Below are 25,407 nucleotides of genomic sequence, written 5' to 3' on the forward strand. Positions count from 1 at the left end.
CAATGATTTCATATGACAAGAATAGATAAATCAAAACAGAAAGTCAGTGCAAACACTTTTATTGAACTACTTAATTGCAACAACAATTCTGTACAAGCAATTTTACTTCCAGTTAAAGGTGTGGCGAGCCATTATGGTGAAGATGGTTGATTGTTGAGTCTCATTCGTAGGTCATCAAACACCAACGACATGGGAATGAGTTTCAACACTCAAGTATCTTTCTCCAAAATCAATCACCCCACATTTAAGTTTCTGACATACAATGTTGAAACACAAGGAAGCTCTTGATCCAAGTCATGTGGTTTCATAGGAATCTGATTCCTGCTCCAAACTGGACCCCGTCACATATCCTGCAAAGACCGGAGAAAATTGGACAAAATGGATACCAAAGCAAACGAAGAATCTGATTATTTTTGGCACGTACATGTTTCTTAAAAATGTATGTGTATATAATTTATCACGTGTGTCTATGTGATTGTAGAGAGATGGATTTATGTTTATTGTGAAAGAATCTGCCTCCCAACTTTGTTAGAACAAGGTTATGACATTGCTCAATATTTAAGGTATTTGGATTTATCAGACCTTGAGTATATTTTACTCATGTAGACAAATGTGTGAGTTACAAGGCATGAGATAAAGAGGCTCACCTACTGTATATAGGCAGTTTTAATGTGATTGGTCTTTTCTAATGATCCATCGTGTGTTTGCAGGCAGGCTATTAGACATCAAATTTACCTAGTGTGTCTCCAATTTGAATGACATTCAAAATCATCTTACATAACCGTAGTTAACCTAACCAGCCCTACCTGTCTCCACTCTGCACTCCCATGGGAATGCAGTAGTTCAGCTCCAGCCTGGCAATGTTCCCCAAACGCAGCACAATGCCCACTCCGTACGACCAACGGATGCATTCTGCCAGTTTCTTCAAATGTGCTTGTGGCCCCTGACCTGAAAAGAAACATCAACCTCAGCCAGACAGAAGTCAAGGGCATCTGCTTCACCAAAACACCTCGCTCCAAACCTGACCTAAATTGTCACCCAATCATAACAAACAGAATTCTGTCATAAATGTCAAGGTCCGGTCTATAAAACATGAACCTTTAACAGTCGTTACATTTGTGGTCTGTTTCAAACTACTCACCATAGTTGAGGTTACAAAGGTTTCCTGCATTGAGGAAGAAGTGTGTTCTGAAGAGGTCACCAAAGCCCCCCCTGCCTGGTCTGAAGGGTAGAGGAGTGTAGAGGTGGAGGCCTCCAGCCCAGTAGCCCTCTCCTCCCAGGTAGTCGCCTGCCATACCAGTAATACCAGCAAATAACCTTACAATTAGCCATTAAACCTCAGTGTGGTTACCAAGCAGCTCAGCCAAGTTAATGTCTCACCTTCACTCTGTGGGCCCATACTGTACATACTGAATCCCCTAATACTGGTGGGGCCACCAAGATAGAACCTTTGAGGAAACAAAGACACACAAATCATACAATACACAATACACAATACAATCATGAGCTGTCTATTAATCAATTAAAGAACCCTACTGTTAATTTAGTTGTTTTAATTAGTTGTTGTAGTAATTTAGTTGTTTTAATTAGTTATTGTAGTTTATAGCTGTTTTTGCCTGCTTAAAAACACAGTCAGCAGTAAATGTATACACCTATGTTTGGATTCAGTGGAACTTACAATTTCCAAGGATATAATACAATGTCCATCTCAAATAAGAATCAATAAATCCACCTTAAAATCATAGAAGGAAAGAGGCCCTTTATAGTCACAGGACTTGACAATCATTTTCTTCAGTATCAAAACGAGCCAGTGACAGTTGTCTTGACATCAATGGGTACACTGTAATTAGGAACCGCTAATAGCCAATTTGGCATACTTTTAATGGTGCCAATTTGTGTGCAAGATTAAACAAATATAGGCCAAAAAAAACAGGGCTCAAGCTTGATTTTGTCTGAGGGGGACCCATAATGTCTGACTTTTGAAAACCTCTGGTCTTTTGGTAATGGTAATAGGGTGGTGTACTGTATTTCTGTACCTGTCTGCTATGCTTGTTGGTTTGTCACCAATGGGCAGGAGCAAACCACCCCACAATGAGGCAGAAAGGACCTGGAAGGGAAAGTCAAACAGTTTAACAGAAACAACAAACTAGCCAAATGTCAGGTTATTTTTCTTATTTAACATAAAAATGTGTGCCTGGCTAAAGAAGGACTACACCAAGGTTATTGGAAATGAGTCTGTTGGTTAGGTAATTTTTCTCCTCACAGATCATGCTCACAATGAAGTCTGGGTATATTGCTTGAATTACTTACTACCACTTAATTGTTGTACAAGAATAATCTAAACCAACAAATAATCTCATAGTCCTTTATCCTCTAGTTTCTACTTTGGCCCAGTTAAACTGCTTAAAGTTGCTGAAAATGCTGAATCGAAAAATGTAGAATCTCACTGAATCCCAGAAGAGTGTTTTGTTGAGCTGGATCTCAAAGTCTTCCTTCAGGAAACTGGCGTCTCCCCCGGTATAACCAGCAAGTTCCTACACAACCACAACACAAAACATCAAATTAGTTTCCAAGTTCAGTCATATAGCATTTGCAAAAGTGTCAAACGACAAACCTGATGGATCTTCAACAGGCCACCTTTCTTGGGAAGGATGGATGAGTTTCTGGTGTCGATGACCATAGAATGCTGTCAAACAAAAAAGCACAATTCACACAACTACTGTTGAAAACGTGTTTATAACAGTTTTTTATTGGATATTCAGTCTTTTACTGCAATTCAATGTAATTAAAATCCACCATTCACTTATAACTAGTTACTAGTTATTGTAACTTGTGCAAAAATCTTTTATCCACAGCTATTTCAAAGCCAAAAGTAAAGTCCTCAATGTAAAAAAGGAGACAAATACCGAAAGTGAGGACTTGAGTGAATGACCGCTCTCCTCCCGGACGGCAAACGAGGCAGTGCGAGCCAGGCAGCCCAGCTCTCTCCACACTCCCTCCCACTTCAGGGTTTGGCTGGTCTTCCATACTGGGAACTGTGGGTGGTAAATTGGTGACAAAACACCAGTTTATTACTTTTATTTGTACAGATTTTATGCAGTAAATGAGGATACAGCATAGAGTGTTTATAAAAACGCAAAAATAATGGCGATGTGAAAGCCTGCAAAAGACTTTCATTGGTCAGTCTTTTTCATCATCCATCCATAAATGATATGTAAATATTAGTGTAAGACATATGGTCGAAAAACGTAATAAAAAGAAACCTAAATATGTTAATACATGTGCAAAGAGGCAAAAGATTAGAACAATGTTTTTACGAACAACATTTCTAATTGCACAAAATATGAAAGAAACAGGCAGATAAATAGAAAGTAGAAGTATTTACGCTCATTTCTGCGGAGACGCCTCGATCCGTCTCCCTCAGTGAACTCCATGGAAACTGACCTGTTACTTTGTACACGTTGAGAGAGATACTGAAAGCAAAGAAAGACAAGAAGAAGAAGGTCATTACCCTGTGGTGATTACTAAATATATCCTTTTATAGTTACTGCATAGATTACCCAGGCGTTTACCTCCTCCACTGATGGGCCCAAATCTAAAGTTTATGAACCACATGAGTCACCTTAACTTCCCAATGTCGCCACCATGCTACTGATCTGGATAACTTATAGCAAAAGTACCATAGGCACACATGCATGCCATGTATCAAGTTGATTAGACCTAAAAACAAATGTATTTTATGAATGTCTTACTTGCGTTCAAAGTTTCCCGGTTGAGGTTTAAAAAAGGACAGGCCGTAGGATGTCTCTTTTGTGCCATAGGAGAACTGGAAGGTCATTTTCTCTGCCCGACCAAATACATTGGGTAACTTCAGGCCCAGTACCTAAAATTAAAATGGGTCAGTTGATTAGGTTTTTCATTCTGTATTTAGAGGCTAATAAACAAATAACAACATCAAGTGTTAAAAGAAATCTTGAATCAATGTCCACAAAATAAATGCATAAAAAACACAAACAAATCAATTGATCTGGGTCGAGCTGAAATACATTTATCAGTATGACACTAAGATTGGATCCAAATCAGTAAGTAGATAGTGACATGAGCCATCATAGTGCTCACCATGCTCCCTTCATTGTTTCCAACCATGGTGTTGTAGCTGCCCGTCATCCGTCTCAGCTCAGTGACTTCAAACGTCACGTCGAGGCCGTTAGGAAGAGCATCCTCACCTAAAGAGAAGAGAAAAATAAACTAAATATCAGAGTTATTTTATGCTAAGTTTAAAACAATGACGTATGTAACAGAGAATTATTTCTAACCTGATTTCACAGCTCATCAGAGAAAATGTATAACTATAATGAATACATTTATCTGAAAAGTGCCTATGTGTAATCATGCGTTTTTTCAAGACCGGTCACCTCTTGATGTGTCAATAACAACTTCGACTCTTCTGAAGATACCGAGACGCAGCAGCTTCTGTCGGGCCTCGTGGGACTTTCGCATCACCTGCACAACAGATTGAACCATGTGTCGATGCCAGGAACGGCTACACAAATTGAACAAGTATTAATTAGTTCAGCTGTTTTAACATGCACCTACATCAATCAAGTTCTTTGCCCGGAAGACCTCAGAGATTTCATAAGTCAACAGGTCCTCCTTCGTTCTTCCGAGCCCATCTATGTGCACTCGCTGAACAACAACCTGAAAAACAGGAGGGGCAGACAGCATTACAAACATTATCCAACAAAAAATACAGGTCTGGCAATGTGAGATTCCCATTGAAAGAGTCTGGTTATAATTACTGTCTTGAACAAAACAAATCTTACATTCTTGTTTTCAAGAACCTCTTGTTTTGGCTCCTGCTCAATCTCTGGAGCCTCAATGTCGTCAGCATGAACTCCAAGCTCCGGCCCGTGCATGGGCAGAGGGTCCAGGCTCTACAACACACAATATGAGAAAACATATAATCACAATCAAAGAACTGGAACAATGGGAAACTTTGGGGGTTCATGATGACACAAAGTGGATATTACATTTGGTTAATTACACACATCTTATACATGTTGGGTGATTTTACTCTATTTTACATATGTTATATCTCTCTATCTTACATATTTTTATTGTATACAATTTTTTAATGTATGTTATTTACTGTTTATTTTTTGTTTTTAGGCACATTGAGCCGTGGTATGAAATGTGCTATATAAATAAATTTGACTTATTCTGAATCTAATCCAGTTCTACCCCTAGGAATTTATTATTCTCCAAAACAGTAAAATGCTCCACAGCAGACAGGGACTGCAACTAATGATTATTTTTACTGCTGTTTGTTCCAATTATTATGTTTTTCAATGATTCAATTATTAATCATTTGGTCTGTAAAATGTAAAAGAAACAAATGTTTTTGTCACAGGTGAAGATATCATCTTCAAATATTTTGTTTACTGTATACTGTATGTATCAACCCATCATTAATTTATCTCGCCTGTGTCTACATAGTTTGTCTGACTGTTTTCAAATGTTAAATAGTTTGTTCTTTCATGTTGCATGTCTGTACTGTATTTTTATGTTTGGGACCCCAGGAAGGCTAGGGGCGTAACCATGTGCTTCTAATGGGGATCCCTTAAATGAATATAAACTGTTGTTTACTTGTTTACAATTATATAGGACAGAGAAAATCAGCAAATCATCCCATCGGAGGAAGCTGGAACCAGAGACATGTTGCTTGGAAAAATGACCTTAACATTATTCAATAATCAAATCAGTTACTGACTAATTTTCTGTCAACCGATCGATTAAGCAATCAGTTGTTTCAGACCGGCTGTACACCACACCACAATACAGGGCAATAGTTTGACAAAATACCGTTGAACAGCCAGAAAGATCTAATCATCATAAATGCATTAGGAACATGTGAAATGTGGTGAGGAAAATGGAGAATGTTGCATGGGGAATGGGACTGGATGAATAATTAAACATGTGTGAGAGGGAATTGAAAAATAAAAATAAATAGAATAATCAGATAAACAGAGAGTTTAAATTTGATTTTAACAACAGCTTTTTAACCAAGCGATTAGAGGATAATGGAAATATACAAAAATCTATAGGCCCATTTCCTTTTACACTACATTTTAATCGTTTAGCTCACAAGAATGTTTATTGATGCATTCTAGTCATATCTTTGACTAGTCTGGCTCTGGCTACAGCCCTGTAAAGAATAATGGATCAGAAAAACGAGCAAGTTAACTGGAGTAAACAACACAATGAATGCAGTAAGCACAAGTGGAGCTTCTTGCAGGCAGACTACAGTGAGGAGGCGAGTCACTAGCATGTGTCACTACTGTCTATAGTTACCATCTAACTACACACCAAAGAGTGTCTTCCCTGTACTTTAATGGCAACATTAAAAACTCGCAGCCATGTTTAGCAGTGAAGTAATTCAGTTTCTTATCAGAGAGCTGAATGCCTGAGCCTTGTTGGACCTTGTTGAATGTACAGTGAGGGCCTTTTCCTGCAGCACAGTAGCCGCTCTGTCAGATAAACCCACTGAACACGGAGAGGTCAAAGTCCTAGCTAACACGGTCAGCGGACTTCTCCTTACCCTGGCATGGACGGTGCCCATGCTGAGCTCCGTAGGGTGCTGTCCCGGGAAATGTGGGAGAAACTTTGTGCGGGGGGATAAAGACCAATTTCTTTAACCTACAAGTAACCGGAGAAAGGCAGTAAAGCTCCGTATAAGGAGGCGGCCATGTCACTTCCTGACCACGCCCTCTGCGGGGGCGCGTTCAACACAACAACGCTGCAAAATGAAGAAAAAACTATACAACATTCTGGGGGAAAAAATGGTACCACCACTATACTTACTGATACTCAATGATATAGTGCACCTTTAAGTAAATGAAATTTAAACTGAAAAATTTAAATGTGCGTCTTTGCAATAGTAACTATTTATAACTGTAAACAAAAGCAAAAACAAAACAATAACACTTGTACTTTTTCATTAGCTGATACATTATGGACGATACAGACACAAACTACTCCAAGTCTCTGCTGACATCCATGCAGCTCTCATGGCAAGTTGGATTTAAAAAGTTAAAGTTTCATTTAATAGTCATTTAAAATACCATACCCCTAACCCTTTTATAATGAAAATGAAGTTGGTGTCCCTTTATTCTACATAATAAGAAATCTATTTTATACACTGGAGTATACAGCAGATATTTCTGTATCTTTTGCCAGATGGCAGCAGGGTGAACAGACTGTGGCTTGGGTGGGTGTATGGTATATTGTAGGAAGAATGTTATATTTTCATGAGTAATCATTATCATTATTTAACACTGTGTTCATAACCGTGTTTATTTTTTAGGCTATCTTACTGTGAGCATTTATTCCTCAAGAATCATGCAGTCAGAAGGTGTGTTTGGGTGTGACTTGAGGTGGGTACCCTCAGAGATAATCCTCAAGTTAATGCTGAGGAGTGCACAAAAGTACCTTCTTGTTCGATGAAAACTTGTAAAAATGTATCCTATATTTTTTAACGGTGTGAGATTAAGCAAACTGGAAAGAATCTTGTTTTGTGTCAATATAAAAGTAGAAAAGGAAAATCCCCCAAAATTAGGATGCAAAGCTAGGATGTAGACATAAGATGCATAATACCTTTTGTTCTCTGTTATCCTACTTCTCTGAGAGCTCCTGATAAAGGCTTGATACATGCTGACTTAACTGCAAAAATTAAACTGAAATGAATGAATCAATGAAAATGAAACTGCCTGAATCAGAAAAAAATAACAGTTTAGCAGTTTAATAACAATAATAATTAAAAATTCTGTAATTTTACAAAACACAGCTCCACATAAATCATAGTCCCAACGTTAACACCCAAATGCATATCATCATATCAAGTTCATTGTTTTCCGCAGTATGTTGCTGAGCATCTCTTCAGGCCTTGGATCCTGCAACAACAAAACGAGGCAAAAATTAATTTCAAAATAAGTTGAATTTTACAATTCTGGTTACTTCTGTCATCACTGTGCTGTAAGATTTTACAAGCTGCTCTTACGCTTCTGTTATGAAAGTCTCATGGGATATTCTGTCTTCATTTACACCTTCAGGACATTCATTAATGTCTTTAATGCCCAGTGTGGTCAGAGCTGTGGAGAAAAATGCTCTGTGAGTATTTGTTTTAGTTCCAGTGTCATTATTCAGAAAAAAAAATTCAATTACGAGTGAATGAATGAATGAATGACTATATACGTATGGTATTTTACAATAATTATTGGCTCTAATGCAGAAACATTGAATTATTACAAATAACTGGACAAAGATATTGCTTATTATGTGTTCTAGTCATCTTCGAATTATATTGCTAATATAAATAACAACTGTGTATTTAATCATATTGAGAGTGCCTCTCCTCTCAAGATAGCCCCATGTCCTGTGCTTACCATGCTTGTATTGGGCAAAAGTGATGTGTTTTTGATTAGTAGGGTCCAGTATCCCGAAAACTGCATTCAGGTTGGTGTTGTTGAACAGATTTGGCCCTATCACACCACTCTGACGAGAAATCTTCAGCTGTTCCAGCTGCTCCACGAGAAACTCTCTGGGATTCTCTGAATCAAAGAATAAATCACAATAAATCACTGTGTAAATCATTCAAATGTGTGTGTGTCTGGTGTTTCAATTAAAGTTTGTATATTAGTCATAATAGGGTCGTAGTCACTATCATGTCATGTCCAGGGGAAGAATTTTGGCCTGTGTGTAAGTAGCCTCAAACTGTGACACACATCACTATTTTTTCAAATAGCAGTAAGCCTATTGCTAAATGTCTAGCTCCACCTGTGATGTTGGGATAGCTCGCCTATGTTTTGTTTACCATCTAGCATGAGGGGAGAGTCAGAAGGACAGTACTCCTAATCCAGCACATAGTCAGCTAAATAAACTGTTTTTTGACTGAGAAGATAACCAAAAACTTGTTGTGGTTTGTGTTTTATAATCAGAGCTAAATGGTTTGCTAGCTGCTACCAACACCTAGCGCTTTTCAGCACATAATGCTACGGTGCTGTATCTATAAAAGACAGGAGATAAGATCTAACCAGGTCTGTGAAAGAAGAGCAGGCTGGTCAGGTTGTCCATGAGCTCCATAATTCTGTGTTGTTTGAGATAATCTGCGGCGTCTCTCTCTCTCTGCGTCGCCATCTTTAGCGCTTCACTTTGTTTGAATTCGTTGCTATGATACGCCAACATCTAACGCGCGTGCACACACACGAACGTGTTTGTTGTTGTGTACACTTGTGAGGTCCCTCACTGTTGATCAAGTTAAAACTACTTTTACCTGACAATTTGATGAGTCGTTTTTTCAATACAATGTCAAAAATACAGAACAATGTCCATCACAAGTTCAATACAGCAGTGTAAAACCCAAAGACATTTAATTTACAATAATACAACACAGGGAACAGCAAAAAACACTTTGGTATTCTTGCTTGATAAGTGATTTGAACTAGATCAATCAATAAGCCTATCAAAATTGCTGAGGATTCATTTTGCAAGCTTGTTAGTGCTTGCATATGCAGCACTCACATTTACTAGTAATGACAAAGGCTTACTTTGATATTTTCATTTAAAATTTATTGTGTCTGGTAGCAGTTACTGCGTATTCATGAAGCATGTTCTTACTCTCTTACACAGGTCTAAAAATGCAAACACATTGATAAACAATAAGAGATGTTTATCCTGTATTAACAGAAAGATGCAAATAGTTGTATGAACCAAATGATCTTGATAGAGATATGATCCTCATCTCGAGCAGCCAGACTCCAACAGTGCAGCACTTTATTCCACTTCACCTTCTTCCATTAGAAGAAAACATCAAACAAAGAAAATGGCCATTTGAAGATGTCCCAGAAATGATTTTACTCCCAGGCATGTGGTAGCTTCTAGCTTTTTGTCCATCACTCATAGAGGGTGTGTCCATCAGTCCACCTTTTGCTGTGCTTTAAGTTGCTCCAAAGCAGCAGCAGTAGCTTCTTCTCTGACTTTGTAGCCCCGCAGTTCTGTCCGGAGCTCCCCAGGCTTCGGCGGGATCTCTGGTATACTCTGAAAAATAAAACAACAGCAAGCACTGTTAAACACATAAGGAAAGACTGAGCCTGTTTGATTGGGTGGTCTTGTGTTTTTTTTCTCCATTCCCATGCGTAACTGGTAAACTGTCAATAAATATGACATATTTTACTGTTGATCTAAAACATCAACACTAAAATTCTGAGTTTTTTGGAGCCGATTCTGACCAAGCAGTGCTAAATGTATCAGAATCAGAATCAGAATGTATGTAAGAAAATTCACATCATTGATGACTGTCAAATCATGGAAACATGCAGGAAAATACTAAAGAAATAAAGTATAGTATGAGTTGATATATAATTGAAGAATACTTAGGCTATATAACAACTATACAATGAAATCACAGTAGTACTACACTGTGATAGCCAGTTGTTTGTACAGCATTGGTGGCAGAGTTTTTTTGCAAAACCTTTCAAAAATCTGATAACAATCATCATAACAATTTCAGTGCTTTCCAACACTTCGCAAACTTGTTTAATGATTTCATCCACATACAACATATATGCAACTGTTGCATTTGTCCCTCACCAGATCAGGTAGGTAGTATTGGTGGACGGCCTGTGCTCCTGCAAACATAGCCAGTACACTGGCAGCAAACATCCTCAGGTACCGAGGCCAGGACACACCAGCTGGCATCTTGACAGACTTCCTGAACCTGGAAAAAAAGATAGGGAGGGAAAACAAATCTAAACTATGTTTACTAATTTTCTTACACCTACTGCAATCAAATTGCCCAAGCTGGGACAAATAAAATTACTTGACTTGACTTGACTTGACTTGACTATGTGACAAAAGCTAGCATCTAATCTTTGTCTGCTCTTTTTTTCCATTTTGAGGCCAAGTCAATAATTTCTTTCTAGATAAAAAGTGTTATTGTCTGTTAAATTGTATGTCTCATAATCTGGGCCGTACATCATATAACTGGACAGTATCATAATCACACTGCATACTGAGATCCTATATATACAGCTACAATGAGTATGCATCAGCATTAGTGTGCATTTCACATATCACACATATACTGTAACATTATATGATTGCTGTCCAACTGCACAGTAAATCCAGTTACATGTTAGCTACTGTCAATGTTTGCTAGCCCTGATGTAACAGTTAGAGAGGCTAGAAGTTTAAAAAACAGAAAATGGTGACAGAGCAATAGCCATATTTGATGCTAGTAAGACCTTACCTTGTTTAAATCGCCGTAAATTAAATAAATGGCCGCAATGTGAAGCTAATTTTCACCATTTTAAACCCAACTGTCTGTCATTGGGACACAGGTCGGTCATGCTGTTTAGCTAACACGAAGACAATTTCAAATAGAAAGAGGTCTCACTCTGACCCTATTTACTGATACCACGAATATTCCGTCTCCCGTCGCCTGTTTGTCACCTGTGGGCTCCACTTTTGTGAACTGATTGGTTGACGTGGATGGATTAGTTTATTCCAGATTTACTAGATTATTCCACTATTTTCAGTCTACTTGGTGACCGAGGATCCAGTTTACGTTAGGTTTTTTTTTTTGAACGGCTAAACTCGCAAGCCATACGCATCGTGTTGTATTATGTATTTCAACGTTTACATTGTTGTACCAATTTTGAAACAGGTACATCGGTAAAGTTAAAGGCGCACTGGATAATCCGTACATTTACAAATGGACTTTGTGTGTGTTTTTGAGGGGTCCTGTTTTTACTACTGAGTGACGCGCTCTTTCGAAAAACACACCATCTTTGCTGTTACGTTCTTCTGCAGCGACAATTCGTGTTGGCGCTTTCTCACCGACGAGACACGTCGCCGTCTAGTGGCAGCTTGTGCGAACTCGTGCAATTTGTGGACCATAAACTTCAGTCCTGTGTGTATTTTATAATGTTAAAAATGAACAAATAACCTATGCGGTTTTACTCATTAACTATCCCTCACTGGTTGTAAAAGTATAGTTTTGTATTTGATTCTGACCCATGCAGTACACCTCCTAACCAAAAGGTGGCGTTAAGCCTTCAGTCAACCGGAGCTAAACGGGATGTTGAGCATTTAAATGGTCTTTGTTTTGGGAGCATTCCCAGCCCCCCGTCTATTTAATTGAAAACTAAAGAACAAAATGTATGACAGGTACGTTAGCTTTCTCATATACCTTTTTGTTTCGTTAATGTAGAGGTCACTGGTGGTTTTAAGATAGCTGTTGGACCGCGTAATGTTGTTAGCTTACTGTTAGCTAAAGCTTCCAGCTTCCTGTAGCAGCGTCCGTCCGTCTTCTTTGTGCCGAGCAATGTCCCTCTGTGCTATAACTTAATCCTCACTCAGCTCATGTCTCCAGTGTGTATTAATGCATCTGTCAGAAGAATGAATGTTAATTTATTTAGATAAGTCAACAGTTAAGATGGAAGAAAACCAGTATACATCACTGACGGTTCCTACGGATTATTTTCAGCAGTGGTGAGTTGGTGCTGGAGGTGGCTGCAGGTCCTGGAAAACTTCTCATGTTATTTCCCTCTCTACGTCTTCATTTTCATGCATGAGATGGAGATAGATAAATAGCATTTGACACACGATATCATGCATATGTATGTACTTTATATTTAGGCTTTTAGCAAGTGATAGTAATTATTAAGGATAATAACCTGTCAAAATGTAAAAACTATACTCTCAATAATAATGCAGGACTAATAACTTACACAAACAGAGTTATAGTCCAGGTATGAAACAATAGATGCAGTAAATGTCAGTTTAATGTATTCTGTAGCTAGTTTGACAAGTCAAGAGAAAATGTCTTAAAATTTTGACATGTTACTACATTATCCAGTAGTTATTACACCATCACTTGCTACAGGCTTTATAAATACACCTGGGTCTTACTCTCTTACTGGATGCAGCCTGAAAAGGAACTCTTCACTTCTTTGACCTGTACTTGACTTCATATTAACCACAGTCACAATTTTCTTGCAAGCCCTTCCAATTGTTTGTACATCTTCATTCCATTCTGGTCAGCCTTATCTAAACGCACGTCAAAGTTGGTGTTAAAAGACGAGGTTATGTGCTCAAAACTAATCAGATAGGCACAATACAAGCAAGGGACCATAGGTCGGCATACACACTGATGCAATGAATGAAATGCAGAGAATACAAACAGGTGTATATCAGCGCATGTATTATATGTTTGTAAGTATCGTGTCTTGTAAGTTTGCCTCACCCTCCTGTTCACGCACCCCATTGAACACCAGACATAATTTGTCTTTTCTTGCCGTCTCCGGATCTTCTTTTTTCTTCTTCTGATAACCTTACTCTCCCATTTCTCTTTAACCTTCGTCTTCTTCCTCTTCTCTTCTATTCTAGGTACCAGTCCAGCCAGCAGCACCCCGAGGCGCAGTATGGGATGCCCTATCACAACATGGGCCATTACACAGAAGGTCCCAGAGATGAGCCTGTCATGGCTGAGCTGTCTGTGCACCGGGAGCAGCCTCTTTACCAAGAACCTTTTAATCAGAACTACCCCCAAGCCCCAAACCACTACCAGGACCCGGCTTACCAGCAGTCAGCCTACCAGCAGAACTACAGAGAGCAGCAGCATCCTGCACACCTGCACCACCCCCAGCATCAACATACAGTACAGCAGCAGGAGACGAGTGTTCAACACCAACCTCAGCCTGCTGGTCCACCTCAAGGTACGGAGGAGATTATTGATCAGCGTAATTCTGCCCCACATCCCAAACATTTTATTTTGTCACATCTGATAGATTAAAATATCTTCTACTTTTAGTAGTAGTCCATCTGCTAGCTTAAGCTACATTTTGCTGGCAAATAGTGGTTGTCATTGATTCTCTGGAATGATTTGGGGACTCAGTCTTGCAGTTAAAGGACAAAGGTCAAAATTCTCTTAGTGGCTTGTGCTATTTCTTAACCAACCCCTGTCTACATCATTGTCCACTGTATTTTCTCCTTTGAATGTGACTTTTCTTGTGAATTCAGGTGTCTTTGTCTTTTGAACAATCACTATCATACCTCAAAACATTCCTTCTCTTTGTTGTAGTTGTGACGCCAGTGAAGAAGAAGAGAGGTCGGCCTCCAAAGCAGCAGGCGGAGGAGGGCAAGACGCAGGAGGAGGACGATGAGGTTGAGGCTGCCAAAAAAGCCAAGAGGGCTCTCAACCGCTTCAATGGAATGTCAGTGGCTGAGGTTATGGCCAAAACCCTGCCAGACGTTATTACCTACAATCTTGACATTTTGATAGTGAGTTATTAACTGGAAGAATTCATATATCTGTTTATTTGAATTAGTAGTGAAGTGGTGTATTTTTGTGGATATTGCACACAAAAAAATTAGACACAGTGTATTCAGTCACAAAAAGCTGTCATTTTTAGGTCTGTTGCCATGGTAACACATTCATTTTTCTCCTCAGATTGGAATTAACCCAGGACTATTGTCAGCCTTCAAAGGACACCATTACCCAAACCCAGGAAACCATTTCTGTAGGTTGAAATTACATTTTCTTACTGATTAAGATTCAGTGCATCTGCAGTAACTAGAATATTCTGTAACCCATTAAAAAAAACATCAGGGTCCAGTGTTGTGAGATGTATTTTTTATGTCTCAATAGGCACTTGCATAGTTAAACTTTAAACTCTTCTTTTCTATCCAGGGAAATGTCTGTTTCTTTCTGGTCTAACTGACGAGCAGCTCAACTACATGCATGACCAGAACCTGCCAGAGAATTACAGCATCGGCTTCACCAACATGGTAGAGAGGACCACACCTGGCAGCAAAGATCTTTCCAGGTGAATTATAAAAACACATTGATCTATCCTTTTTATACAGAATGATTCAGAGCTAGTGCTACAGTAGACTGAGACTGAAGATACTAAGATGACAGTGAGTAACTTTTACCTTGAAACAGACACTGACAATATTTTTCCGGTTTTACGTTTTTGTCCCAGTAAGGAGATTCGTGAAGGAGGTCGACAGTTACTTGAAAAGCTGCAGAAATACAAACCATTAATAGCAGCTTTTAATGGAAAAGGTAAAATGATTGAAACACTACTTTTCTATACCTTAAGTGTTTAAGATGGCATATTCATAAAGCCACTGGGAAACAGTGTATTGACATTTGTTTATTTTGGCAGGTATTTATGAAATCTTCTGCAAAGAAACCTTTGGTGTGAAGGCAAAGAATCTTGAGTTTGGTCTGCAGCCCTACAAAATCCCAGAAACTGAGACGGTATGTTGAAACAGTACCTGGATCATTCTTAAAATAAACCCAACAATACAAACATTCCTCATAGCATATTTCCTTTCACCTAGGTCTGCTACTTGATGCCCTCATCAAGCCCTCGCTGTGCCCAGTTCCCCCGTGCACAGGATAAGGTACATTTCTACATCAAGCTGAAGGAACTGAGAGACGAGATGAAAGGCCTGGCACCAGGTCAGGAGGTGGAAGAGACAAAGTACTCATTCGATCTGCAGCTAGCTAAAGGTAAGCGGAAAAATTATTGGGCAGGGTACATCTTTGTCATTTTTACAGATATATTAATGTCTTAGATGAAGATCTAACTCCTTCATGTTGCATTTGCTCTGCAGAGGATGCAAAGAGGATTGCAATCAAAGAAGAGCAGGTGGATCCAGAGTATGAAAGCTGTAGCGGCCTGCATGACAACGCAAGGCAAAGCAGCAACACAACCCAACTAAAGAAGGAGGAGAGGTGAAAAAAACAGGGCTGTCTGCGGTAGCACACAGGTAGTGTAGTTACCATGTAGTTGTAATTAAATGTAGCTGGAACTGGATGGAATCATTGTATTCATAAAAGAATAAACACTCATGAGTTTAAGCTGCATATAATGTAACTGTAAATAATGACTCCATACCACTGTGACTGATTACCTATCAAGAGCAATTTAGAAGTCTGAGTTGATTTTCATACAATACTGACATGAAATGAAACAATGACCTAAACCACCCTTGAAGTAAGAATGGATTTGTCTGTCCTTGAGATTATGGCATGGTGTGAAAAAGTTGTTGCCATAATGTTCAAGGAAACCTGTGGAGTTTTCGACCTCTAGTATCACTGTGAAGCTGTTTATGAGTTTGTCTTCCATGCACATGCACAAGGACAAAACATGCATGTGCACGTTGTTGGCATTATACACATTCCTGCCAATGGTTTAACACTATTACACCAATCTACAGTTGGCAGTAGCATGCCAAGATCTGCAGCAATGCAGTGGTAAAGGCAGGAAAGAAGAAGACTGATGCTAGTAAACATGGATGTTAAATATAAAGTAAAGTTCTGTAAGCAGCACATATCATCTTTTATTGTGATATCTTGCAGAAATGGACATTGTTGGCCAGTCAGCGAACAACATGACATGGAGTCACTGCAGCCGGAGATGTTCACTCAACAGATACCAGATATCAGCTGTACTAGTAGCATGATGCATCAATGAGGTTAAGAAACCTTCTGATGACACCACAAGACAAAAGGAGTCACACAGTCTCCTGAGGCATCGCAGTGTGACACACAAGGGAGAAAGTGCCCTCAACTGTTACATTTTCTAACTCAAACAGACTGTGCATGTTTTGTTGTCATTTTTTATCACTATTTATTGCATTTTGTATGGTACGTGTGTTCAGTGACTTATTTTTTGTATTTTAAAAGAATGACTTTTTATGATTTATCAGCTGCATAAATAGGTAATTGTACTGGGATTTCTGATGTAATTAATTCTAATTACAGAGTTATTAAATCTCTTCTAAAGCTGACATTTATTGTCTCGTTGTGTATGTCATTCACGTGAAGCTGTAATATATAACCTACAATGTAAGGAAACACAAGCACGCCATCAGAACACACCTACTTGAGTGGAAAGTTAGATTTTCAAAGCTCTATGACAAAGGAAGCAACATTCAGATATTTTGATGATTCACTTGCTTATTGTTCTTCCCAGTAGCCCTGTAGTCAATACATTGATGCATAATTTAAATTAAGTGTATAGCTTCAGACAAACACTAATATTTGAAAGACTAGAAATCAAAAACAGACATAAAAATCACAAAGACCGTAATAATGATTTTAGAAATGATTCCACTTTACACATTTCTGGCTAGAATACACACAAGGCAAATACTTTGTTGAATACATATGTATTATTTAGATGCAATTGTACATGGTGTCAATCTGCTTTTCACTGGACTGTGTGGAAATTATTTAGGTCTTTAAAAACAAAAATAAATCAATTTCAAAAATGGGTATCTTGCAACACGGCAATATGCCTTCATATTCTCTGCTGTGAAGAAATCAAAAGCACACCAATGATGTTTTATCAGGTTGCTCTGACTTCTTTTGCACAACCTCCAGTTTGTACCATGGTTGTAATTGACGAGGAAGAAATAATTACATGTCAATAAAATTGCCTCACTGAAACCTTTAAAGTTTGGAACAAAAGCCTTCAGTAGAGAGGTGGTTTTATTATTTTCACTTGAATGAATTCTGCTTTAAAAGCATGGTGGGAACGATGGCAGTCGCGATTTCACTTGCCAAATTAAAATAAATAACACTCAAAATACCTAAAAAACTGGATCAAACTGCAAACATGTCCATTTAAAAACCACAGACTATCAGCCAATAGGAAGGAAGCTCGGGGAGTTTAAAAGTCGAGCAGCTCATACCAATGCTAAAGCGGATGCGTACCATTTTGTTCGTTTTCGGTTTTATCGTGCAGTATTCGTAAGCACTATGCTCAGACGCTTTTATTAAAATTATCAGATTTAATACTCAATAGTCCAAAATATGCTCCTTAGAGTCATTTTTCTTGTTTCCACTCAAAGATTTTTTTCTTCTCACACCCCTACGTCTTAGACTTGAGATCTTCCGGTGTCAAAGTTGACCGGCAGTGCTGTCATTTCTTTGTTGCCTGTGTTGCACCTAATATGTTGTGAATAGAAGAGCGGGGTAGATGGAAAATAAACAGTTATCTGTACAGAAGAAACTATTTTAAACCTTACCCACACCAGGTTCGTATAAGTTTTTCAATACTGGTAAATTGTGTACAATTTATTTGCGAGGAATCTCAGTGGACGCGAAACCATTCATCCATGCTATATTAGCCGAACAGCTAGCTGTTGGCTAACATTAGCTGCAGTTGTGGCACTGCTGCTGAATTGCTGTTAACGTCGCCATTCAGACTTTTACATGGAAAACATAACCTCTGTTTTTGAAATGAGATAGCTATAACCGCGTCCCTTTTGCCCACCAACTTTGTATGTTAAACCTGTTTTAAAATGGCACACAGAGTTGTTTTTCATTGGGGTTTAACGTTAGCTTGTGAGGTAGCATAGCCATGGAAGAAGGGGGAAGCATTGTAGCAGGTGGGGATTTGTCGCCGCATGAATTGGGGTTTGGGATATCTGCTGTTGAACTCGCATAAAAGTGTTTAAATTTTGTTTGAAGGGGTAATCACCATTTAAGTTATCCTTTTTTATTGTTTATGTTATGGTTTATCTTTTGTTGTTAACTCTACAGTTTGTTTACAATGCCCTGGCACATGCATTCAGTTTCACACACTGCCAGACTCTTTTATATACTTAACTTCATGTACATTATCAAGCTATGTATCCTCAACATCCCTACTGATTTATTTAATAAAGTCAAAACCACCCAAAAGATGGACGAAAAGCAGAATGGATCATACCCTGTTGTCTCCCCGGAGTACCTTCATCAGTGGTGAGTCTTCTCCTCACCCCAATGTGGCCATGTGGGAGTCTGATCATACCAGCAAACCTCTGAATGGCAAAGTGTGATGAAAATGAAATGAAAGCATGTGTGCCCACCTGCCCTTTATTGGCTTTTGTTTTAACATTGTCTTCATAATATGACATTTGGTTTTGTGCACGATTGATAATTTTCACTGATCATTTTTTTATTTTACTGTGGTTTGATACAAAAAGAACAAAGTAAACATCATATTGGGGAAATGTCTGTGATCTTTTCCTTTAATATGATGTGGTGCTTCATTACAGTCTTTGTTGATTCACTAACCATCATTGACTGGGAACTGGGTTTTCTAAGTGTTGTGAAAATAAGTAGGAAAATATACAGATCAGTCTGCTGCTGGCATAGACGTACTCAGATTCCACATTTTTAGAAGTGATATAAAATATAATAAATAAATTGTTGAGTTATACAAGATGTGTTTCTAGTATTTAGTTCACACTCATCGAAATCATGCTCCACTAACACCTCTCTAAAAACACTTTCAACTCAACAGATTTAGGCACTGAAGTAGAATATAATATTGGCCGCAGTGAATGATAACATGCATAATGTTTTCATTAGTGTATAATCACCTGAAACTCAGAATCGTTTGGTTTTTGTTACCTTAGAGCCTTTTATATCTACAGACAGGCAGGTCCTCTTCCACCGAGTTCACCATGTTGCTCTGTCATGTTTGTTTATAAAGTAGGTCAGAATGGACTAAACAAACCCTGGCAATTGAGAGGGCTTTTTACTTTCTTAATAGCAATCGTAGTGGAGGGTGAAATGAGGGGTGTTCAGTTGGTTTCAATCAGCCGTCAATTGCTAGATGCCACTAAATCCTACATACTGGACCTTTAAGTTCTCATAAAGGATCTTTTTGTGAGGATTAACTGACTTTGATTAACAATTGTAAGAGAAACTGCATCAGTTGTGTTTATTTATCATCACTGGGTGATGCAGAAAATAACCAAACCAAATGGCACATAGGCTACACAACGCACTGGTCTAACTCAGCTTTAACCCGGCAGCACATCCCACTACCCTTTTGCTTGTTGTATTAATTTTCTCCCCCTTTCTTTTAAAATTATTCTTCCACCACAGGGTTCAGTCTGCACAGCAGTTTCAAGCTCTCCAGGCTCAATATTCAGGCTTCAACCCAGACCATCAGTTTCACTACCCACAGGGGGAGGCAGGAGAGACAGCCATGGCACACATGGCTAATCCAGAGCCCATGATGGATCAGCAGCAGCCTGCCAACCTGGCAAAACGTACTAAAATGCATTTTAATTAAATATCCTCAAAGATATGTTATATTTACCAGATCAGCTGGTTCTGGGTCAGGTAGCTCTGCACAATTATACTTAAATGATAAGGGCTTTCTTTGTAATACTGCATTGCATTACCATGCTTGTGAGGAAGCATTGTGGAAGTTGGTAACAGTGTTGTCAAATATATTTGGCTTTTTGAAATTACTTTGTGTACTATTGTGGTTTGCATTGAAGTTTTATATACTTTGAGACACGACAAAAATTAAGTTAAATGTAGTGATATGAAGTAAGAAATCTACAGTATGCAGCCTGACAACAGTTCAACAAAGTGCAAGGTTCAGACATTTCTTCCTTTTGATATCACCTCTGAACTTTTCTTGTAGCCCCAGCCAAAAAGAGAGGCAGAGCAGCTCAGCCCAAGGAACCTAAGGAACCAAAACCTCCAAAAGTCCCCAAGGCACCGAAGGCACCAAAGGCACCGAAGCCACCGAAGGCACCGAAGCCACCTAAAGACCCAAATGCACCTAAAGCTAAACCGGGTCCAAAGCCCAAGAAGGCTGCTGAGGCTCAAGCAGACGGCAAGCAAGAGAAGATTGATGAGAGCTTCAAGAAGGTGAAAAGGAAAATTGACCGCTTCAAGGGGATGTCAGAGGAGGAAGTCATGAAGAAAACTTTACCAGACCTGCTGGATTACAACCTGGACTATGTCATTGTAAGGATCATCTGTTTTTACAGTGGAACCAAGCACTGTGCTATTTGGAATGAATTTGATTTTGTAAGCTTCAAAAACATGTGCTGTTTTGCTTTCAGATTGGTATCAATCCAGGATTGATGGCAGCTTACATTGGACGGTGGTTTCCAGGTCCTGGAAATCATTTTTGTAAGTTCTGTGACAAGAATCATTTTTAGTTGTGTAATGGTGGAAAATGGTTCCTGTGCTGGTCTGCAAAAATGATCAGAGGATGGAAAATAGTTTTGATTGTCCAAAGGTCTTAAGAAGTACATAAAGAGTGTGATCCTGTAGTAGGTTTATAAGAAGTTTAAAGGAATAGTTCACTCTAGAATGAAATTCAGTGATTATCGACTCACCCTCATGCTGATGAGAAGTCCGGTGTAGTTTTTTATTCCTCAAAGTGCAGCTGGAGACCCGCGGGGGTACCGTCCTGCAGCAAAAATCCATGTAACGGGCGTCAATGGTGTCCGAGATGAAAAGGTCCATAAAACTACACAAAAACTTTGTAATATTCCTCCATACTGCTCGTCCACTGCAATCCAAGTGTCCTGAAGTGGCGACATCCAGAGTTTACTCGAAACGACGTCATTTAGTAGTCAGTCACTATACTATATTTGCCTGGAGGGATGCTTGTGCGTGCACGTGAGTCTCCCTCGCACCCGCTCACACTACGATAGCCATGCCAGACAAGATCAACGAGAACTCGCGATAAATACACACTGGTATTTACATCCTGCTGTGAGCGACTGAGCGACACACAAACACAAGAGGGATCTGCCTGCACTAGTGATTTGAAACTTTGAAAGAAAAATGTCAGAGGACTTCAATGTCGAGGAATGTCGCGGCTTCCATAGTGTGAGCGGGTGTGAGGGAAACTTGCCTGCACGGGCAAGCGTGCCTCCAGGCAAATATAGTATAATGACTGTTTAGGCTATAAAAATGTACTAAACGACATCATTTCAAGTAAACTCCGGATGTCGCCACTTTAGGACACTTGGATTGCAGCGGACGAGCAGTATGGAGGAATATTACAAAGTTTTTGTGTAGTTTTATGGACCTTTGCGTCTCGGGCACCATTGACGCCCGTTATATGGATTTTTAATGCAGGACAGTACCCTAGCGGGTCTCCAGCTGCACTTTGAGGAATAAAAAACTACACCGATTGCTCATCAGCATGAGGGTGAGTCGATAATGACTGAATTTCGTTCTAAAGTAAACTATTCCTTTAAGATTCAGACCTTCAGATGAAAAGAAAAGAGAAATTAAGATTAAGCAGAATGCTGTGACACCATAAAAATACATCCTTTTTGTTAGCCAAGGAGATTAATGATGGCTAATGTTTTTATTTCAGGGAAGTGCCTGTTTCTGTCTGGATTTACTGAGGAGCAGCTAAACCACATGCATGACACCACCTTACCTACAAAGTACAAAATGGGCTTTACCAACATGGTGGCCAGGGCGACACCAGGGAGCAAAGACCTGTCAAGGTAGGTTTATATACTGATGGATTTTGATCTGATTGCTAATCATCATGTTGATGTTACTAGAGCCAGAAAAACCTATATTTAGGGCAAAGGGGTCAATCTGAGTTGTGCTGACGTTAGATGAGCAAACGGGAATCATAATGGCTGAGATTAGAAGTTTGTCACAAGTCTGTATTTTAAATGTGTTCTTTTGTTTTCATCTCGACAGTAAAGAGTTGCGCGAAGGAGGCAAAATTCTCGTCGAGAAGTTGAAGAAATTCAGACCTCTTATTGCTGTTTTCAATGGAAAATGTAAGCACTGCTACATAGCAATGGTTACAGTAACATATCTGTGAGAATTCAACTAATATTTCTGTTTTTTCCCCCCAAGGTATTTATGAAATGTTCTGCAGAGAAATGTTTGGTAAAAAACCAAAGAAACTTGACTTTGGTTTGCAGCCACACAAGATCCCTGAGTGTGACGTGGTGAGTACCCAACTGCTTTAAGCTCCATAAAAGATTCCTCAAATATTCATGAAAGTTAGCCTCATTTTCCAAATTGGCTTCTCAAAAGGGATTGATTTTCTACATTTTTGGCTGACCCCAGACACTAAAATTAATAGATCAGACCAGTACTTGATTCTAGTCATAATCCACTAAAGAAGTGATAGTAGTGCATTCTCAAAAATTGCAGGATAGCTAAAATATTTATTGTATTTAAGGGATGAAAGCTAAATGGGATGAAAGCTAAATGAGATGAGATGTTACCTTTTGAAGAATTGACCTGACAGTCATTTCCCCATTTCACAGGCTCTGTATCTGATGCCTTCATCGAGCGCTCGTTGTGCTCAGTTCCCTCGTGCTCAGGACAAAGTCCACTTCTACATCAAACTGAGGGAGCTCAGAGATCAGCTGAAGGGCGTCCGAAAACAGACTGAGATTGAGGAGATTGACTACTCATTCAACCTGCAACTGGCCAAGGGTAAGCACAGTCATGGATGAATGGACGGGTTTAGCTTGCATCAAAGTTAGTCAACCTGTATTTAACCACTGAGTGGCATGGCAAACTTTTATCTAAAACTGAAACTATAAAGCAACACTGTGACATATAAAATAATGAATAAAGCAATGATCATCATTTACACTTGGAGTGCAGTATGATAGTGTACAAAGAATTAGACACTGAGAGTAGTAGCGTCATTGGATTGATACCCTGTGCATCCTGATATTAAAAACCTGCCCTATTAGTTTGATCTCTTATTCTAGGTCAGATCATGTTTGGTAAATCTTCCCTTTTTTTTATCCATTTATTTTTTTTTTTTTTTACATCAACAGAGGATGCCAAGAGGATGGCGATTAAGGAGGAGCAGTATGATCCTGGTTATGAAGATGCCTACGGTGGAGCATATGCAGAGAAAGGACCTGAAGGAGAGCAGGCCCCGAGCCAGACCAACGGTCACTGTACATTCTCATCTGTAGAAAACAGAGGTAACACACACACACACACACACACACAGTTGAAACAGTTTGATTCTGCATACTTTATTCAATTTTTCATCTAATCAGAGTGCAGCATGAGTTTTATTCAGACACATATTTTGACCATCATGTATATGTGCAACCAGGTTTCTAATCAGTGCACGGGATAGAAATAGCACTTTTACGTACAGGACTCCCAGTCAAGAAATAACTCGTAGCTCATAAGATAACTACTCCCATGTGCGCATGTTTTCGCTCTTTTTCTCAAGTCTTAAAGCAATGACATCACAACAGTATTACTGGTCACTTGCAATGATGGTCCTGGAACCACATAAATTATGATGTTCGAGGAACAACATCAACACAGTAATGTCAGATCCTGCATAAAGGGGATACACATTGACCAATATCCTGATTTATCTGAGTAACATGCCGTCTCGTGTGAATGTAAATTACATGACAAGGAACAGACAACTAGAAAGTAAAATGTGTGAGCAACATGGACACTTTTCATGTTGCCAATGATTCGTCCTCCTGAAGTGATTGAGTATCTTGAAAATAATTCTCATATCAGTTGTGTCAGATTATCCTCAGCAGAGAGTTTCAGTCTGTGTGTTGTCTGTCTCCAGAAGAAACACAGGAGGCGGCAACGTCACAAATAGCAGAAGGCCAGCTCCCAGACGGACAGTGGATGACCCAGTCCTTTGCAGATCAGATCCCAGACATCAGCGGTGGTCCAAAAGAAGGCAGCGTATGAGGAAAAGACTTATTTTGTCTGGTTTTGAATCGTTTTCCTTTTTATTAGGGTCCAAGTGGGATATACACACATTGGTGGACTTTTTAGAGATTTTGCAGAACATTTTTTCTGCACTTTTATTTCTTTTGTGGTCTTGTAAACATGTATGATCATCTTCATGGCAGTCTTTTTAAATATGTGAAATCAGGGACTTGACAATGATGCTTGACTGTCCTTGGAGAAGGTCATGTATTTAAATGTTTGTTTTGCCTTTATACTGTACTGTACCATACTGCACTGTGATGCAGTAACTGTAAACGGTCACATCTACTGTTTTCACAGTAGATTCTAGATGATTATTTTATAAGCTTGATCCTCAGTGAATTGAGGATTTAGTTAGCATTAATGTTCTACATTCATGGTGCTATGAACTGATTACGATCCAATGTGATCACTCAACCAGACTCACGGATGTCAGAGATTCCACCGAAGGAATATCTGACAAGCCTCTCAATGTAATGTTACAGGTTTTATTTTAATCTTTGCTATTATCACTTTTTTGCTTTAGGAATTTTAGAATTATGTTTTGTATGTTTATGAAAATGTTATTCACAAGGAATTTTATGAAACAATTGTCCATTAAAATGTCCTGATGATGCTTTTTCTACATTATTGGATTACGTTCTTGCTAATTGTAAGTGTCATACAGCACAGAATCACCGTTGATTCAAAGATGTATGTACCATAAGTGGCTTTGAAAGTATACTACTCAAAATTAGTGAGGGATATTCTCATCTGTGACTTTTATTTTGTATTTTGTAAACATTTTTGATCCCCAAAAATAATGCAACATATTTCATTTGACCATATATTCA

The 25,407-nt window shown here is 38.9% G+C and overlaps 4 protein-coding genes across 6 annotated transcripts; 1 reads left to right on the forward strand and 3 right to left on the reverse strand.

The window, feature by feature from the left end:
• Positions 1-42: 42 nt before the first annotated feature.
• On the reverse strand, positions 43-6,754 carry samm50 (SAMM50 sorting and assembly machinery component). Of its 2 annotated transcripts, none has more exons than XM_084365290.1 (15): positions 6,599-6,754; positions 4,824-4,934; positions 4,597-4,698; positions 4,416-4,503; positions 4,120-4,226; positions 3,753-3,883; positions 3,386-3,473; positions 2,907-3,035; positions 2,615-2,686; positions 2,448-2,534; positions 2,037-2,107; positions 1,379-1,448; positions 1,142-1,295; positions 807-948; positions 43-350 (listed from the first exon to the last, which is right to left on the reverse strand). In XM_084365290.1, exons 1-15 carry the CDS (start codon positions 6,617-6,619, stop codon positions 305-307), a joined length of 1,419 nt encoding a protein of 472 aa, XP_084221416.1. In that variant the 5' UTR covers positions 6,620-6,754; the 3' UTR covers positions 43-304. The 2 variants fall into 2 exon arrangements, with proteins under 2 accessions (XP_084221416.1, XP_084221417.1); XM_084365291.1 differs by having other exon boundaries at positions 1,142-1,288; positions 1,381-1,448; positions 6,599-6,753.
• Positions 6,755-7,782: 1,028 nt separating this feature from the next.
• efcab10 (EF-hand calcium binding domain 10) lies at positions 7,783-9,226 on the reverse strand. The gene is made up of 4 exons (XM_084365292.1): positions 9,090-9,226; positions 8,442-8,606; positions 8,057-8,147; positions 7,783-7,949 (listed from the first exon to the last, which is right to left on the reverse strand). Exons 1-4 carry the CDS (start codon positions 9,190-9,192, stop codon positions 7,901-7,903), a joined length of 408 nt encoding a protein of 135 aa, XP_084221418.1. The 5' UTR covers positions 9,193-9,226; the 3' UTR covers positions 7,783-7,900.
• A 372-nt stretch (positions 9,227-9,598) lies between these two features.
• Positions 9,599-12,406, reverse strand: uqcc6 (ubiquinol-cytochrome c reductase complex assembly factor 6). 2 transcript variants are annotated; one of them, XM_084365295.1, is made up of 3 exons: positions 12,320-12,406; positions 10,645-10,771; positions 9,599-10,092 (listed from the first exon to the last, which is right to left on the reverse strand). In XM_084365295.1, exons 2-3 carry the CDS (start codon positions 10,750-10,752, stop codon positions 9,970-9,972), a joined length of 231 nt encoding a protein of 76 aa, XP_084221421.1. In that variant the 5' UTR covers positions 10,753-10,771; positions 12,320-12,406; the 3' UTR covers positions 9,599-9,969. The 2 variants fall into 2 exon arrangements, with proteins under 2 accessions (XP_084221421.1, XP_084221420.1); XM_084365294.1 differs by lacking the exon at positions 12,320-12,406 and adding an exon at positions 11,303-11,441.
• Positions 12,407-12,455: 49 nt separating this feature from the next.
• LOC311263220 (uncharacterized protein) lies at positions 12,456-25,190 on the forward strand. The gene is made up of 20 exons (XM_084363143.1): positions 12,456-12,546; positions 13,444-13,772; positions 14,138-14,337; positions 14,507-14,576; positions 14,747-14,882; positions 15,042-15,124; positions 15,228-15,322; positions 15,406-15,577; positions 15,682-15,802; positions 16,430-16,542; positions 18,745-18,820; positions 19,955-20,121; positions 20,505-20,833; positions 20,932-21,001; positions 22,206-22,341; positions 22,547-22,629; positions 22,709-22,803; positions 23,128-23,299; positions 23,653-23,805; positions 24,426-25,190. Exons 1-20 carry the CDS (start codon positions 12,458-12,460, stop codon positions 24,551-24,553), a joined length of 2,817 nt encoding a protein of 938 aa, XP_084219269.1. The 5' UTR covers positions 12,456-12,457; the 3' UTR covers positions 24,554-25,190.
• The last annotated feature ends 217 nt before the right edge of the window (positions 25,191-25,407 follow it).

This window comes from Pagrus pagrus, assembly GCF_965226575.1.
Source record: "Pagrus pagrus genome assembly, chromosome: 10".
In the NCBI taxonomy this organism is placed as follows: domain Eukaryota; kingdom Metazoa; phylum Chordata; class Actinopteri; order Spariformes; family Sparidae; genus Pagrus; species Pagrus pagrus.

Bases quoted from the DNA above. Each gene is read 5' to 3' on its own strand.
- samm50 (XM_084365290.1), bottom strand. From the start codon at position 6,619: ATGGGCACCGTCCATGCCAGG. The intron at 3,036-3,385 runs GTAAATACTTCT...TACCACCCACAG, and splicing joins GCGTCTCCGCAGAAATGAGC to TTCCCAGTATGGAAGACCAG. The intron at 2,108-2,447 runs GTGAGATTCTAC...TTTCCCTTCCAG, and splicing joins AAACACTCTTCTGGGATTCA to GTCCTTTCTGCCTCATTGTG.
- efcab10 (XM_084365292.1), bottom strand. From the start codon at position 9,192: ATGGCGACGCAGAGAGAGAGAGACGCCGCAGATTATCTCAAACAACAC. The intron at 8,607-9,089 runs GTTAGATCTTAT...TCTTTGATTCAG, and splicing joins GCTCTTCTTTCACAGACCTG to AGAATCCCAGAGAGTTTCTC. The intron at 7,950-8,056 runs GTAAGAGCAGCT...TTGTTGTTGCAG, and splicing joins GAGACTTTCATAACAGAAGC to GATCCAAGGCCTGAAGAGAT.
- uqcc6 (XM_084365295.1), bottom strand. From the start codon at position 10,752: ATGCCAGCTGGTGTGTCCTGGCCTCGGTACCTGAGGATGTTTGCTGCC. The intron at 10,093-10,644 runs GTGAGGGACAAA...TTTATTTTTCAG, and splicing joins AATACTACCTACCTGATCTG to AGTATACCAGAGATCCCGCC.
- LOC311263220 (XM_084363143.1), top strand. From the start codon at position 12,458: ATGTTAATTTATTTAGATAAGTCAACAGTTAAGATGGAAGAAAACCAG. The intron at 14,883-15,041 runs GTGAATTATAAA...TTTTTGTCCCAG, and splicing joins GGCAGCAAAGATCTTTCCAG to TAAGGAGATTCGTGAAGGAG. The intron at 22,804-23,127 runs GTGAGTACCCAA...CCCATTTCACAG, and splicing joins AGATCCCTGAGTGTGACGTG to GCTCTGTATCTGATGCCTTC.